The 16,825-nt window shown below is 38.1% G+C and overlaps 1 protein-coding gene across 1 annotated transcript; it reads left to right on the forward strand.

Moving 5' to 3' along the window:
- Window positions 1-6,420: 6,420 nt before the first annotated feature.
- Window positions 6,421-7,982, forward strand: LOC141333035 (uncharacterized). The gene is made up of 4 exons (XM_073837981.1): window positions 6,421-6,769; window positions 6,921-6,974; window positions 7,069-7,200; window positions 7,415-7,982. Exons 1-4 carry the CDS (start codon window positions 6,421-6,423, stop codon window positions 7,708-7,710), a joined length of 831 nt encoding a protein of 276 aa, XP_073694082.1. The 3' UTR covers window positions 7,711-7,982.
- Window positions 7,983-16,825: the final 8,843 nt, after the last annotated feature.

Genomic DNA, 16,825 nt, shown 5'->3' on the forward strand with positions numbered 1-16,825 from the left:
CTGGTAATACTGAAGCAAATACAATAACCTAACCCAATTTTGCTAACCTAACATCTGCTTATTTGTAAGGTTCCTGCATAATAATGAGGAGCTCTGCTCTGATTGGCTGTCTCACAGAGCGGCTTGCTCTCACACAGTTGTAAGGAAACACATGGAGGAAATATATATATTTTATTATGGAGCTTGAGCCGCTATTAATATGCGGAGCTTTGAAACTGCCGTTTCACTTTTTAGTTTCACTTTTGAGATCGGCAATCACATGTGCTCTGTGTAATGTTATACTACAGCAGCAGTACTTACCACATTTGACAAGTTTAGATGCTGTCAGCAGTGATCAGAATCTGCAAATCTTTCACCATCATCAGCGCAGTTATCTCTCTGTTTATGTGGTAAGTAAATCTTATGTACTGCAATGTAACAGGCTAGCGCTAGCAGTAAGCTAACCGTGTCGCTTCAGTGGCTCGTCTTATTTTATTAGAACGCCTTGTTTGTTTTCCGTTGCTATCTGAGTACAGACACCAACCATCCGTTCACTTAACATCTCCTGCACAACCAGGAACATAACATTTATTCCCGTGATCTGCTATTTTCACTATTGTCCTTGGTTTGTTTTTTCACAATAGGTAGGCGCCTGCAGAACGTCTGATGATTGGGTTATGCAAATGTTGGGGGCGTAACTATTAATGATCCTGAGACTATAACTTAATAGTCTGTGTTATGTTGGAATTTACCTATTTTTCAGTGGTCTTTTGTGAACACCATATTTATATAATAAGGAGGAAACAATGGTGTTTGAGACTCACAGTATGTCATGTCCATGTACTGAACTGTTATTCAACTATGCCAAGGTAAATAGTTTTCTATTCTATGGCACCTTTAATAACAATTGACAAAGGTAAAAACACTGATCACAATCAGACAACAAATGTCATTTCAATCCTGTGGTACACTATAACAAGTCAAAGTACATTTATTGCAAGTCAACTCTCAAAATCCAATTGCATTCTTGCACGTGAAAGTAAGTTGTAAATTAGATTAATAATTCCTTTTTATGTTTTTATGTTCCATTTTCTTGCAAATGTGGATGTAAAAAAAAAAGTATTTTTTAAATGTAAAATTACATTTCGATAGTATAGCCACAAGGCCTATATATATACACACACAATGCTGCTTGAAAGTTTATGAACCCTTTAGAATTTTCTTTATTTCTGCATAAATATAACACAATACATCATATCAGATTGTAACTTCAAGGCCTTGAAGTTGACAAAGAGAATCCAATCAAGCAAACAAGACAAAAAGAAATACTTTGTCATTTAGTTATTGAGAAAAATGTATGTGAATATTTGCTTTTCTTTTAGTATGTCTCCTTTTTGAAGCAATAACGTTTTTTTGTAACTGCTGATCAGTCCTTCACAATAGCTTGAAAGAATTTTAGCCTATTCTTTAGTACAGAGACACTTAAACCCTGTGGTGTCGGTGGGTTTCCTCCTATGAACTGCTTGCTTGAGCTCCTACATTTTAATTACATTTTCCTACAGCTCCAATAACATTTTAATTGTATTAAGGTCTGGACTTTGAATCGGACGTTATACACATTAACTTTGTTCTTGTTACGAATGTTTTGGTAGAATGACCTGCACTTACAGTCTTTATCTCGCTGCATGACCCACTTTCTCTTTAGATTTTAGTTAACTGACAGCTGTCCTGACATTTTTCTTTAGAATTTGCTGGTATAATTCATAATGTATTGTTTCATCAATGATGGCCAGTTGTCCTGGCCCAGATGTAGCTAAACAGCCCCAAACCATGATACTACCTCCACCATGTTTCACAGATGGAATAAGGTTCTTATGCTGTAATGCAGTGTTTTTCTTTCTCCAAACATAACACTTCTCATTTAAACCTAAAATTATATTTTGGTCTCATCTGTCCACAAAACATTTCTCCAATAGCCTTCTGACATGGCTACATGATCTTTATCAAACTGCAGACAGGCAGCAGTGTTTTTTGGAGAGTTGTGAATTTTTCGTCGCAACCCTGCGACGCACACCATGGTTGTTCAGTGTTCTCTTGATGATGGATTCATGAACTTCAACATTAACCAATGTGAGAAAAGCCTTTGGTTGCTTAGAAGTTACGCTGAGGTTCATTGCAACCTCACAAACTATTATACATCTTGTTTTGGAGTGATCTTTGTTGGTCAACCACTTCTGGGGAGGGTGGTTAGTGGTCTTGAATGTTGTACTTTTGTACACAATCAGTCTGACTGTGGATTTGTGAAGTCCAAAACTATTAGAGATGTTTTTTGTAACCTTTTTCTTTTCAAGAGTAATGAATGATCTATTTGTTGCACAGTGTAAAAAATGACTGTGAATTTAATGGTAAAAAACTGTAAAAATGCTACGGTAAAAACCTGTGAAATGGTTAAAGGGATAGTTCACCCAAAAATGAACGGTAACGGTAAGTTCCCCTTCTATATACGGTGAAAAACTGTGTTGGACATTGCATGTAATTTTACGGTAGTATACCATTTTTTTAAGTGAAAAAGAACGTAAATTGTACACTGAATAACCGTAAATTGACATTCCCAGAACTGTGTTTAATTTGTAAGGGGAATTTTACAGTAAAAACACAAGGACCAGATATGATGAACAAAAACCAGGAGTCAAAGATTCAATCAATCGAAGTCATGTTTACTGAAGAAAATAGTTTGCAGTTTCATCAGCAGAAGTCAGCTTCAACACTCTCGATGGAGTTCGTAGGCCGCTCTGAATACATGTTCAAAACACCAGTAATTATACTCTAACAGAGGTTGCTTATTACGTCAATGCATAGGTTAGGAAGATCCTGATTGGTCAAAAACTTAGATAACTGTGAAATTTTCCACATATGGATGACAAGTCAAAAGCTTTTTACTAGTGATTACACAGGCAACAAAGATAAGAGGTCAGACACAACAGGATGTCTCCAGAAGCCCGTTTATGTCCCGCGACATCAACCAATGGCGAGAACCTCCTCGGGATGATCTTCCTGCCGTCACGCCTACGATCCAAGACAGAGACTGACACACACACAGATTCACACACAGAGGCCTTATCTATCTTCAAGGTTGTCTTAGCCAGGCAAGACTCTTTATCAGTGTGGTTGGACACACACACACACACACACACACACACACACACACACACACACACACATGTTGGGTTTACATGTTTTATGGGGACATTCCATAGGCGTAATGGTTTTTATACTGTACAAACCGTACTTTCTATCGCCCTACACCTACCCTACACCTAAACCTAGCCGTCACAGGAGATTGTGCACACTTTTACTTCATCAAAAAAACTCATTGTGCATGATTTATAAGCCTGTTTCCTCATGGGGACCTGAGAAATGTCCCCACAAGGTCAAAATCTACTGGTATTCCTATCCTTGTGGGGACATTTGGTCCCCACAACGTGATGAATACCAGGTACACACACACACACACACACACACACACACACACACACACTTAACCAGTTAAACTCTTAGACAAATGGAGACAAATCAACAGGATTTCTCTAATACAAGTCTAAGGGATTCGCATTTAATCAGTTTTCAAGAACCCATGTCATAGATGTCCCGATCACAGATGTCCTGGTCACAACTGCTCATGTAATCAGGAGGGTCATCCTGACCTCCTGAGGTGTGATCTCGGGTAGCTGAGAAAAGAGAAACTTCAACAGGCACAGAACACATTTGGAACACAATTTATTCTAACATCATGTGATTTTCTATAAAGCATATTGCTAGCCACTACTAATATCAAACAACAAATAATATTAAGGGTTAAACACTGATTTATGAACTAGATCATCTACTAAAAATGTGTACAAATTAATAAGGATATTAATTTGTAAAAAGGCCATGATGTCTTCCGACTTCCACTCCATCAAATTTTAATTGAATGTTTGTTTTTTTTGTGTGTTGTTGTTGAAATAACTTTTTCTTCTTAGATTTTTCTTGGCAGTTTTGTACATTAGGGTTGTATGTTACATCTAATGTTGTTAAATTAATGTTTTTTTGCATTATTTCATTTTTATGTGTGTTACCATGATGGTGTTTAGTGATTGTATGAATGACTGTACACCTTCTGTATATATTATTATTTAAAACCTCTTTGTGATGGGCTTTGGTTCATCATGTGATGTTGTCGTCACCACCTGCTTTTGGTGGTTATCAGTGTATTACAAAGGTACAAAACAGATTTCAGTACTTCAAAATGTTGGTACATATCAGTAAAAAAAAATCAGAAACTACGGTATTTACCTGTACATTTAAGTGAAGACCCAGTAGAATAACAGTAATAAACCATAATTATAGGATAAGAAATTACCATTTTTTACTGACAGTAGGGAAGTATGTTCAAACACAGTGTTTGACTTTTGAAGACCTGTAAACGTTTAGCAGTAGATTTCGCTAGCATTGCATTCAGCTCCAGTTGCTTCTTTTCCTCTTTACCATCTGCTCCAAAGCCTGTTTTCCCTTTACGGCTGCCATATGAGCGAGCAGTGCAGCCTTGTTTGCCTCAGCTATAGCTGTGGCCGAAGAAATACTACAGCATTTTAGATTAATGTTTACTACCAGCATTTGAAACACTATCATGTGGATCAACACCATTAACCTTGTCATTCATGACCTCAAGTAATTTTCATTTAATCATTTTCAGTACATTATAGCCACATTTTGACATCAGAAATAAAATCATTATTTACAATCATTTTTACTTTAAACCATGTCATGTTTTTCCTTCTCACTTTCAGCTAACATACTCATTAAAGAACCATGAATACCTTTTGCTCCATCACACAAATTCAAAAGATTTTTACATTTATTTGTTGCATCTTTTTTTTTATATAATTTTCTAGCTTTAATAAGTACAGATGTTCTATCACTCTGCAACTTGTGCTCTTTTGGCTTTCACCAAACATGGTGCTGTGCATTATGGCCAAACATTTCCATCTGCGTTCGGAGCGGGGCTAGCGCCATCGTCCATGACATCCACTGTAAGCGACGATCCAAAGGACACCAGCACTTACTCTATATACCCTGCAAAGCTCCCTCGACGACCCTCCCTTGTAGGGTTGCCACCCGTCCCTTAAAATACGGAATCGTCCCGTATTTGAGAACGAAATTGCGCGTCCCGTTTTGAATCAATACGGGACGGGTTTTGTCCCGTATTTTTTATAATTTTTTTTAAAGCAGCGTCTCATGCAAATAATCACTGCGGTAAAGCCAGCCGCGGTTCAGAAAAACACGGTCAAGCCAGCCGCGATTGATTTAAGTGTGCGCGCATATTACCGTGATTACGGTAGTTTCAGGAACAACACAGAGAGAACGCGCTTGCAGAGCGCTTTTCATTTAGACGCCCAGGACTGAGAGATAATACTACAAAGTGCTCGTGAATTTTTACTTACTTATTTATTTGCATTTCTGCTTTAATATCCGTTTTATTTATTGGTGTACTTGACGGTTCTTTTCTGAGAAATGGGACATTATTAGACTTTAGAGTCTAATAAGTAGAAAAAACAAAACAATGATCAGTTCTTATTCAGGACAGCCCATATTATATGCAAAACTCATATGAAACCTTTTTACTGCAGCATTTTTGAGATATGGGACATTATTACATTTTAACGGGGTATATAGACCCCATTTCTAAAAAGTAGAAAAAAACAACGATCAGTTCTTATTCAGGACGTCCCATATTATATGCACAACTCATATGAAACCTTTTTACTGCAGCATTTTTTAGATGACCCCACCCCCCACCCCCCCACCCCGAATGCGTCCCTTATTTTTGGGTATTAAAAGTGGTAACCCTACTCCCTTGACAACTGCACACATGTGCCAGTGTTGAGGCCAGTGCGCAGGAAAGTCTGGGAAGGTGGTCAGATAGATTGAGGGAGAGCAGGTTCACAGTGGCAAAGTGAAAATAGTGCAAACTGAGTCTAAACAGTGAGTGTGAAACTATGAGTCATTATTAAGTAACAAAAGTGAAAACACAGATCACACACAACAAATGTCATTTCCATGTCATACCATTGTCTCGTGGTACTGTAAAACAAGCAAAGGTACATTTTATCATAAGTGCATAAATCCACTTTTCCAAAATCTAGGGCATTCTTGCAGGTGACAAGAGTGTAATTGGGTTAATAATTACATTTTATGTTTTTGTTGATGTCAAAACAAAGCAGGAAACAATAAATGACAAAATTTCTGCTTTAAATTAAGTTAAGAATTAACTTGTTTATATACTTTTTATCTGAAGAAATATAAATCTTTTACAGATGACATTGTGTCAGGACACTATAAAAAGAACATGAGCATCTTTGAGATATAACAGCAAGAGCTGGAAGCAAACATCAGTGGAAAATGAAGAGTTTAATTTGTATACTGCTGCTGTTGGAAACCTTTATGTCTGCTGTACAGCAGCAAGTAGATGGAGGACTCCGTGAGAATGAGATCATTCAACAGCTTAGATCTGAGGACAGAAGACAGAATGCACCACAGACAGACACTGTGAGAGCTGAAACGTCAAGCGACAGCCAACAAAACTGCAATCTGTGCTTCCCTGACATTCATGCGGCACTGAGAGAGCTGACCGCCACAGTTACAGAGCAGAAAGCAAACATCAGAGCTTTACAGACACGACTGAGGGATGCTGAGCAAGTTGCAGAACAACAGACAGTCCTCCTGGAAGAGCTGAACAAGAAAAATGATGGTATCTCACTAAAATGTTCAATTAATAATTAATGTTATTAATTATCAATAAAAGTAAAACATCATTGCATCATTGTGTATTTTTTTTCTCCAATGAGATATTACAATAAGCAGTGTAAATATCATTCAACAGAATTTTCATTCCTTCACAGAAATGTCAAATCTTACTCAGAGACAAGTGGGGGAGTTGAGAAAGGAAAATAGAGGTGAAACAGAGTGTGCTTGAATTATCTTAAATTCAGCTGTGTTCTCAGTGTAATAAGCAATACTGTGAAATCTTATTGTGTTTATCATTAACAGACAGACAGATAGCTTTTTCAGCTGGACTGATGCAATCTACCAGTGGAAATGTTGGCCCTTTTACCACTGATATCTCACTAACCTACAGGAATGTCTTCACAAACATAGGAAATGCCTACAACCCAATTACAGGTAATTATCAATTAAATTTAGTCATAAAACTTATAGCAATGAGCAGCCTCCTGTTCCAGTCAAACCTCTCTGCAATGTTGTAATTAATATAAAAAAAAAAACTAACTAATCAATAAATAAATATCTTTCAAAATTACTTTACAGTGTTTGGTAATCGAGCATTAACACAGGAAACAGCTGAATCTTTTTTTTTTTCTTTTGTTGTTTGCTTTAGGTATTTTCACAGCCCCAGTAAAAGGAGCATACATGTTCAGAATCTCTGTGTATGGTTCAGCAAGCCAAGCAACTCCATCAACTGTCTCTATCATTAAGAATGGAGAGCATGCAGTTATAGCACATGCTCAACAGGCTGCGAATGTGGTAAACTCCTCAAATGGAGTTGTGTTGCTCCTGGAGGTCGGAGATGTAGTCTTTGTGAGACTTTTGGCAAACAGGAGGATAACAGATAACAGCCAGAGTAACCACAACACATTCAGTGGCTACCTACTGTTTCCCTTAAGAGAACAGTAACTTTGCAGAATGTGCCTCAAATTATCTTAAACCTTTAACATAATGAAGAGTCATTTAAACTGAATGGCTAATATGAGTTTGAAATTTGCAATAGATTACTGTATACATTTCTGTTTTGTTACAGCAGTAAACCTAAAATGTTAAATACCTAGAGAAGTGTGGATTATAATTAATTACAGATCTGTATCTCTACATCCGTCAGGATTATTGTCTGTTTTGTAGTGTTTTCCAAGTGTTTTTCCACCTTGTGTTTCCAATGTGAATCGTGTTTTGTTTGTACTCCGCCTTCCTCATTTGTTCCCCTGGCTTCCCAATTCCACCACGTGTGTGACAACATCCTACTTAAATAAATAATGAATAAAAAGATGCTACTGTGGCATTTTCTTTTCCTCATCTTTTTGGTAACACTATAATAAGTGTACTAGGGATGCCACAATTCTCAATATAATATCGAACCGTTCGGTACGACATCCACGGTTCAATACGCGCGTGTGAATTGCGGTTTTTCGGTTTTACGTTTAAATAATTGATGTGTGTTTTATTTCTCTCCAAATTGACTGTTTGTGTGTGCCTGTAAGTCGAGCTGAGATGAGGAAAGTCCTTCCCACGAGTAAATATTAAATCACTATGCTCTAAATTAGGGGGCGCTTAACCATCATTTCACACTTGTCTTTAACATGGCGAGCGGCGGTGAAGTGAGGCAACAGTACGAAGAAGCGCCGGCATCTTTCAAATCCGCGGTGTGGGGACATTTCGGTTTTGCCGTTGAGTACAATGCCGAGGAAGAAAAAACGGTGAACAAAAAAATTACTGTGTGCAAGCATTGTTTTACACGTATAGCCTACTCAAACGGAAACACTTGACTGCACATCTGCGGCGCCATCACCCAGCAATATCACTGTCTGAAGGCAGGATAGCAGAGAAGGTAATAAAGCCCTCCAAAAAACAACAATCCCTCGCTGAATCCTTCCAGCAAACATACCCAACTGGTTCCGAGAGACACATAAAAATAACAAAGGCAGTGGGGGTGTTCATTGCTAAAGATTTGCAGCCGTTTTCGGTGATTGGAGATGCGGGCTTTTGTCATCTTATAAAAGCACTCGATCCGCGTTACAGGCTACCGTCTCGCACTTTTTTCAGCACCGAGATCATTCCCGACCTCTATGAAAAGACACGCAACAATATTGTGTACGAATTGGCTAAAGCACAGAGCCTTGCTCTGACCACAGATGGTTGGACCTCGCGGGCAACCGTGAGTTTCCTCACTGTAACTGTTTACTACATGTCGGATTGGGAAATGAAAAGCGCTGTACTCCAAACCCATCCCCTGTATGAAAGTCATACAAGCGCTCATTTGGCGGAAGAGTTGACACAAGCAGTAAATACGTGGAAGTTGAGGAGGCCAAATATGTTGCTCCCGGTAACCACAGATAACGCTCCGAATATTGTGAATGCAGTCCATGAAGCTGACGGGCTGGGGCCACAGATAAGTTGTTTTGCGCATGTTGTAAACCTAGCAGCCAAAAAAGCAGTGTCAATCAACACAGTGTTCCGCCTCCTGGGGAGGGTTAGAAAAATTGTGACTTTTTTTCATAAAAGCACAAAAGCCCACCATGTTTTGACTGTGAAGCAGGAGATGTTAAACTTGCCCAGACACAAGTTCATTCATGATGTCACAACTCGGTGGAATACAGTACATGACATGCTAGAAAGATACACAGAACAGCAGCCCGCCATCTATTCTGCCTTACTGGACAAAGATCTGAAGCTGTCTGTCAAGAACATAACCATGTTGAATGACAGTGAACAGAAACTGGCAGAAGAACTGATTCAGGTCCTCACACCACTGAAAACAGTGACAACTCTCATGAGCAGTGAAACAACCCCCACTATATCAATGATCCTTCCTCTGAAAGAGATGATTCTCAAATCCATGTCACCAGGAGACCAGGACAGTGCAACAGTCAAAGAAGCCAAAGCAGCCATTACAAATGACCTGGCAAAGAGGTACACTGACCCTAATCTTCATGATTACCTCCAAATGGCCACAGCCCTTGACCCCAGGTTTAAATCCCTGCCTTACCTTGATGAAGTTTCTCGTGATAATCTCTACAGGAATATCATCCGTGAAATTCTGGATCATGAACAGCAGGTACTATTTGATTATTTTAGTCTTTTTATCATGTGTGATTTTGATTGTTTTATCTCTTTAGATGTTTGTTATATATCATGTGTCCTTTTCACTGATCAAAATAATTTTACATTTGTCATATGTTACACTGGAGATGGTTGTGGTTCTGAGCTGTGTGTGCTTATATGTGTAATATTATACTAAAGGATAATTCTCTTTGATGCAAAGGGTCTAGTGGAGAATCCTGTGCCCTCCGCAGAGGAAGACAATCCATCCTCTCCCCCTCCCAAGAAGAAGACAGCAATGTCAGAGGTATTTGGGGAGCTTTTCAAAACTGAGGAACAGCAGGGTAGGCCATTTCCCCAGATCATTGAGGAGGAAGTCACCATGTACAAGTTGGCAGACAGTATTCATGTGGATGCTGATCCATTCATGTGGTGGAAAACAAATGAATGCAAGTTCCCCCATGTAGCAAAAGCTGCACAACAACACCTCTGTGTCCCAGGAACCTCTGTTGCGAGCGAGAGAATTTTCTCCACTGCCGGGGACATTGTAAGTGCAAAACGCTCTCGCCTTGCTGCAGAGAATGTTGACAGGCTTATCTTTTTACAGAAGAACCTCAAAATACAGGAATAGATAGCTGACCTAAGTGAAATTGCACTTTACATTCTGAATGAAGGATACTGTACTGGAGTACTGTAAAGTTTAATTAAAGGTTGTATCAGCAATTTCTAGCCTAAAACATAAAGTGTCAAATTCAGCTGACCTTTATTCACGATCCGCTCGCTGCCTGCCCCATAAATTGTCTGTGAAAAAACCGCGTCTCTCTGGTCAGCCTAGGGTCCGAGATATGCCAAAAAAACAATCGGCGCTATCAACAATAACCACAGATAAACAAACCGTGTTCCAACCAATCAGCGTCAGGGGGTTCGTGTTGTGGACTTTCCTACTGGTGCAGGGATGTGAGGGAGGCGGAGCGAAAGTCCACAACACCAAACCCCTGACGCTGATTGGTTGGAACAATGTTTGTTTTTGCTGTGGAAAGGTTGGTAGTGCCGATTGTTTTTTTGGCATATCTCGGACCCTAGGCTGACCAGAGAGACGCGGTTTTTTCACAGACAATTTATGGGGCAGGCAGCGAGCGGATCGTGATGAAAGATAAGCTGAATTTTACACTTTATGTTTCAGGCTAGAAATCGCTGATACAACCTTTAAGATGGTTTATTTATGTTTACTAAAGTACAAATATGTTTATTTGAAATGGTCAATTTATGTTTATTAGCTTCACATGTATGTTTATTTTCAAAATGCAGGAATTTGTATTCCCCAGTTTGTACATGGGCTACCAGAAGCTGTGAGATTTCAGTTTTTTTTTTTAATTATTATTATACAATACACTAGGAACTAGTGTACTTTTCTTGGCTTTTAAGTAAAATAAATGAGTATTGCAATAAATGGTTTTGTTCCTATTGCCTAAGCATAGAATAACAAAAAGAACACTTAGGTGTCAAGCTATCAGAACCGAACCGAACCGAACCGAAAACCGTGTTAAAAAACCGAGGTATGTATTGAACCGTAGGCTAACTGTATTGTTGCATCCCTAAAGTGTACACTAATAAAGTACTTGCAAATCATTTTCAAACAGTTTATTTTTATTCATAGTTTATAAACTCCAGTTAATACAATATAGACTCAATACAAGTAGAGTTCTTCATTCACTGTAATTAACCAAATTATCATTGGCAGATAATATGCTTAATAAGAAAAATATTTAGTTAAATAATTGTAGCACTCCATAGGTCCCCATATCTAGAGTGTTGTGGGTTTGTTACTGATAGAACTAATAGAAAGGAATTTCTCTTGGAAAGTTAGATAAACTATTAACACTAGAACCCCCAAGGGTCGCTCTATACCTAAAACCACCATGCGGGTAAATTTTACCCACGCACATGAATAGTGTTTTAATATGGCTAAAGAGCATTAAAGAGTCGGCGAGTCAAAATCGGGGCTAAAATCATGCAGTCTGAACTCGGCATAACTGTATTTACCTGAATCACACAGACGAGCATTTGAGGTTAAAAAGTATATAAATTGTCAATTTGTTTAGAAAATAACCGATCATTTCGCTAGATAAGACCCTCGACTGGGATTTAGAGCATTTTGAAGCTGCATTTAAACTGCATTTCGGAAGTTCAAACTTTGGGGTGCCATCCATATCCATAATAAAGAGAGAAATCCTGAAATGTTTTCCTCAAAAAAACATTATTTCTTTACGACTGAGGAAAGAAAGACATGAACATCCTGGATGACAAGGGGGTGAGTACATTATCTGTGCATTGTAGTTATGAAAGTGAACTAATCCTTTAAGAGAAAATATCCATAGATTCTATTTATATTTTATAAAAATTATTTTGCATCTAAATTGCAATATTAGGATGCTATTTATATAGTGGAAATAGTGTTAGATAGCGGCACCACTTTTAGACATTATAAACATTTTAAAACAGTATGGGGAACATGTGATTTTGCAGGACACGTGTGAGATAGATACATTTTCTACTGTTATGCTTTGTAAATACAGATTACATCCGCTGTCAAACGCACTGTTCGGAGCGCGCACATGCAGGCAAGAGAAAGCGCGTCCTTTTGAGTGAAGAGAATCTACCTGCGAGAAAAGAGATTTGTGTTTGCTCGTTCTGATGCCCCAGCACAATATTATGCTCTAGATTTTTTTAATTACAATAACGCCATAGAAACCACCTCAAACCAACTAATAAAATAAGAAATTCCCATCTGAAAGCTGCATTGATTTTTTAAATTGGTTAAAAAGAATAGAGAACATTGTGATTTTCCGTGTGCGCTCGACCATTTCCATCATGAATCAAAAAACAACAACAAACCAATGAAAATGCGGGTGCAACGCAAAGTGGACAGATGTTCACCCTACACATCTTATCCACTGTATCATTTTTTTTCTTCTTTTACTAATTAGTGTAAATTACGGAGCCCCTTACGTCACCTGTAGAAGAAAAATAATTAATCCGTGGGGACGGTTTTGCAATTCGTTCCCTCAGTTTATAAACCGTACTCACGAATTCTTAAACTGTTCCCTCGGTTTAACAATTCGTGCCCACGAATTTCCAATCCGTGCGCTCAGATTTTGTAAACCGTACCCTCGGATTTTGAATCCGCACCCACAAATTCATAATCCGTGCGCACGCTTTCGCAATCCGTTCCCACAGTTTGTAAACTGCTCTCACGGATTTGTGGCCCCGCCCCTAAATTCAATCAGGACACCTGTTTATATGCTGGATGCATTGTTTTGCATTTATTAAACTTTATTTCTCAGTAGGCTATATGAGAATATGCAACACTGACAAAACAGAGTTTTTAGCTTTATTTTATATTAATCACCAATAGATTAGCTGCCAAAACACCATGTGTTTTATCCTATTGGTTATTAATGTAAAATAAACGCTTAAAAGAAGCCTGTTTTGTAAGTGCGGTCATGGTACCAAAATAAAACAATAAGTGAAGAGAGCTGTTTAAACGGCTTTGTTTTATTTAATAATATTTTTCAAAATATAAAATTACCTGGAAAAAAAAAAACGAGTTTTGGAGTGGAGAAGGTAATAAGCAATACAAAACAAATAATGTACAGGTTATGTTGCCATTCCTTTGCTCTCAAACTAAATGCAATGTAATAATAGGCCTTATTTAATAATAACATTAATAGTGCAGCATGCATCTAACTCTGGGTGAAAAGCTTATCATAATCCCAAATCCGTGAGAGCAGTTTACAAACTGTGGGAACGGATTGCGAAAGCGTGCGCACGGATTATGAATTTGTGGGTACGGATTCAAAATCCGAGGGTACGGTGTACAAAATCTGAGCGCACGGATTGGAAATTCGTGGGCACGGTTTGTTAAACCGAGGGAACAGTTTAAGAATTCGTGAGTACGGTTTATAAATCGTGCCCACGGATTAACAAACCGTACCCACGAATTTCCAATCCGTGCGCTCAGATTTTGTAAACCGTACCCTCGGATTCTGAATCCGTGCCCACAAATTCATAATCCGTGCGCACGCTTTAGCAATCCGTTCCCACGGGTTTGTAAACTGGACTCATGGATTTGTGGCCCCGCCCCCAAATTCAACCAGGCAACCTGTTTATAGGTGCTGGATGCATTGTATTGCATTTATTAAACTTTATTTTCTCATAGTAGGCTATATGAGACCATGGAACACTGACAAAACAGAGTTTTTAGCGTTTATTTTATATTAATCACTAACAGATTAGCTGCTAAAACACCACACCTGTGTTTTATCCTATTGGTTATTGTTATCCTATTATCTATTGGTTATTCATGTAAAATAAACACTAAAAAGATGAAGTTTTGTAAGTGCGAATCATGGTAAATTAACGAAACAAATAATGTACAGGTTATGTGTCATTACTTTGCTCTCAAACTAAATGCAATGTAATATACAGTATTACATATTTAATAATTACATTAACAGTGAAGCATGCATCTAACTCTGGGTGAAAAGATTATCATAAAATCGCCAAAATGAGTCTACATGTTAAGAATAAACAAACACATTTGTGCACTCATTTATTTAGCCTATAAATTAAAATAATAATTACTATTTTAAGTATTATGACGTAAACAGCTTATACTACTGTTTCTACTGATCGGGGCCACAAATCCGTGAGTACAATTTAAAACCCGTGGGAACGGATTGCTAAAGCGTGCGCACGGATTATGAATTTGTGGGCACGGATTCAAAATCCGAGGGTACGGTTTACAAAATCTGAGCGCACGGATTGGAAATTCGTGGGCACGATTTATTAAACCGAGGGAACAGTTTAAGAATTCGTGGGTACGGTTTATAAACTGAGGGAACGAATTGCAAAACCGTCCCCACAGATTAATTATTTTTCTTCTACAGGTGACGTAAGGGGCTCCGTACTAAATAGCCTCTGCCTCTCCGCAATAATAATAACTGTGGGAGATGACTAATGACAAAAAAATTAATTTACGTCCAAAGTTTATTGATGCTCACCCTCTGTAACTGTAGTCCTGTCCTGAAGAATAGACTCAGTCAATCTCATTTTTCTCAGAGGCTCTGGATCGCTGTCAGACGAGTCATCAGTTGAGCCGACCCAGGATGCATCACTTATCTCCCCACCATCAGACTCTCCATCACTCATGTCATTTAGCGCTTGTAATACCTCTTCGGCACCCATGAATCGCCTTCTTTTATTCATTGTGATTGTGATTGAGACTGATAACGGCTTATCCAGTGAGTGAAAGATGTTGCCTAGTTACGTGCATATATATTTTGTTAAGGCTAATTCCATATTATTGTTGCAACTTAAATGCATGATCTCATTAAAACAAATGGCCAGTGTGAAAGCAGGATATTCTCGGCTGCACTTGAAGGCAGCGTTAGTATTTGTCATGTGATCTCTTTTAAAATTTCTGTCAAATGTCTCAACATTTCTACATCTGTGTGACATTATTCATAATTTCAGATTTGAGAATAAAAACCAACCTGTTTGTTCCTCATTATCTTCATGTTTGACTCTGAATGTTTCTTCACTCTTCATGCCTTCACTCTCCTCTTTAATAAACGCCATCTTTGTTTGTGTCTCATCTTCATGTTTGACTCTGAATGTTTCTTCACTCTTAATGTCTTCACTCTCCTCTTTAATAAATGCCATCTTTATAATAGTGTGTCAAGTGGATCTCAGTTTGCTCCTCCAGTTTCTCTGTGTTTGAACCAGGGCTTAAAAACGGAAAAAAAATCCATTCGGTTCACTCCGAGCAGAATCGATATTATAACGTTTCTGTTCTTGCGTTCCTCATTAAACAATACGTTCCGAGAACGGTTTTCTAGAAAAAATACCGGTTAATAACGTTATTTTATTACACAGCACGATAGATAGATAGATAGATAGATAGATAGATAGATAGATAGATAGATAGATAGATAGATAGATAGATAGATAGATAGTGTGTGCCTTTTAATAACATGTTTGGCATTATGTTTACAAATGATTAAACCAAATTCCGTGTTCGTGTCATTTGAACTTCTTGTCTTTAAAACCGAAAGTAAACGAGTTCACAACCAGGGTTTGAAAATTAGCGCGGTCCGAAGGTGTTAAAAAAATTGTGCTATATTAACACCCTCAAATGCACTACATATAGCCAAAGTCCTTTTAAGAATGGTAAAATGGTAAGATGGTATTCTATAGTCTTTGTCTGATATAGCCTAGCGTCAGAAGATTTTTTTTATGAAAGTACAATGTTGCCAGATATTGCTACGAAAAACAAGCAATTACAAAAAGAGAGAAAAAGATATCCGAAATAAGTTCAAAGCTTGTGTTTTTTAAACAAGATTAATATATCAGTAACACTAACGTTCAACTTCCCACTTTATAAACGTCCCAAAGTGTCACATTATTTTGGAAAAATACACGTATAATACGTGGATCTGGCAACAAACGGAGGCTGCACACGCGCTCTCACTAAACGCGCTCTCAAGCCCCGTTCACTGCGCTAGCTTCTCGCATCAACATGAATTGCAAACACTCGTGTGATATGAGGTGGTTTAAACGGCTTAATAATCATTCAGAGAGCTTGGCATTTTATTTTTGAATATACAAAAATGACCAATGGCCGGACCTCGGTGACCTCAGCTGGCTACGGCCGTGCCTGGAAACGCGTTACAAATGAGCAAATCATTTTTTTAAAACAATTTTCTTGTTTGATAATACTATAGCGAAATAAGCCCCTTCAAGACCATCCGCTTCACATTCTGACCACTTGGCTTAATCTGCGATAAAAACCTGTTGATTTAATTATTCCTTACCTAATATACATAGCCTATTATAGGCTATTTTCACTCAAACAAAAGAGAATTTAAAACAATAGACAATTTTAACTACAAGTTTTAATTAGGCTACAATAACTTAA

This window comes from Garra rufa, chromosome 4 (assembly GCF_049309525.1).
Source record: "Garra rufa chromosome 4, GarRuf1.0, whole genome shotgun sequence".
In the NCBI taxonomy this organism is placed as follows: domain Eukaryota; kingdom Metazoa; phylum Chordata; class Actinopteri; order Cypriniformes; family Cyprinidae; genus Garra; species Garra rufa.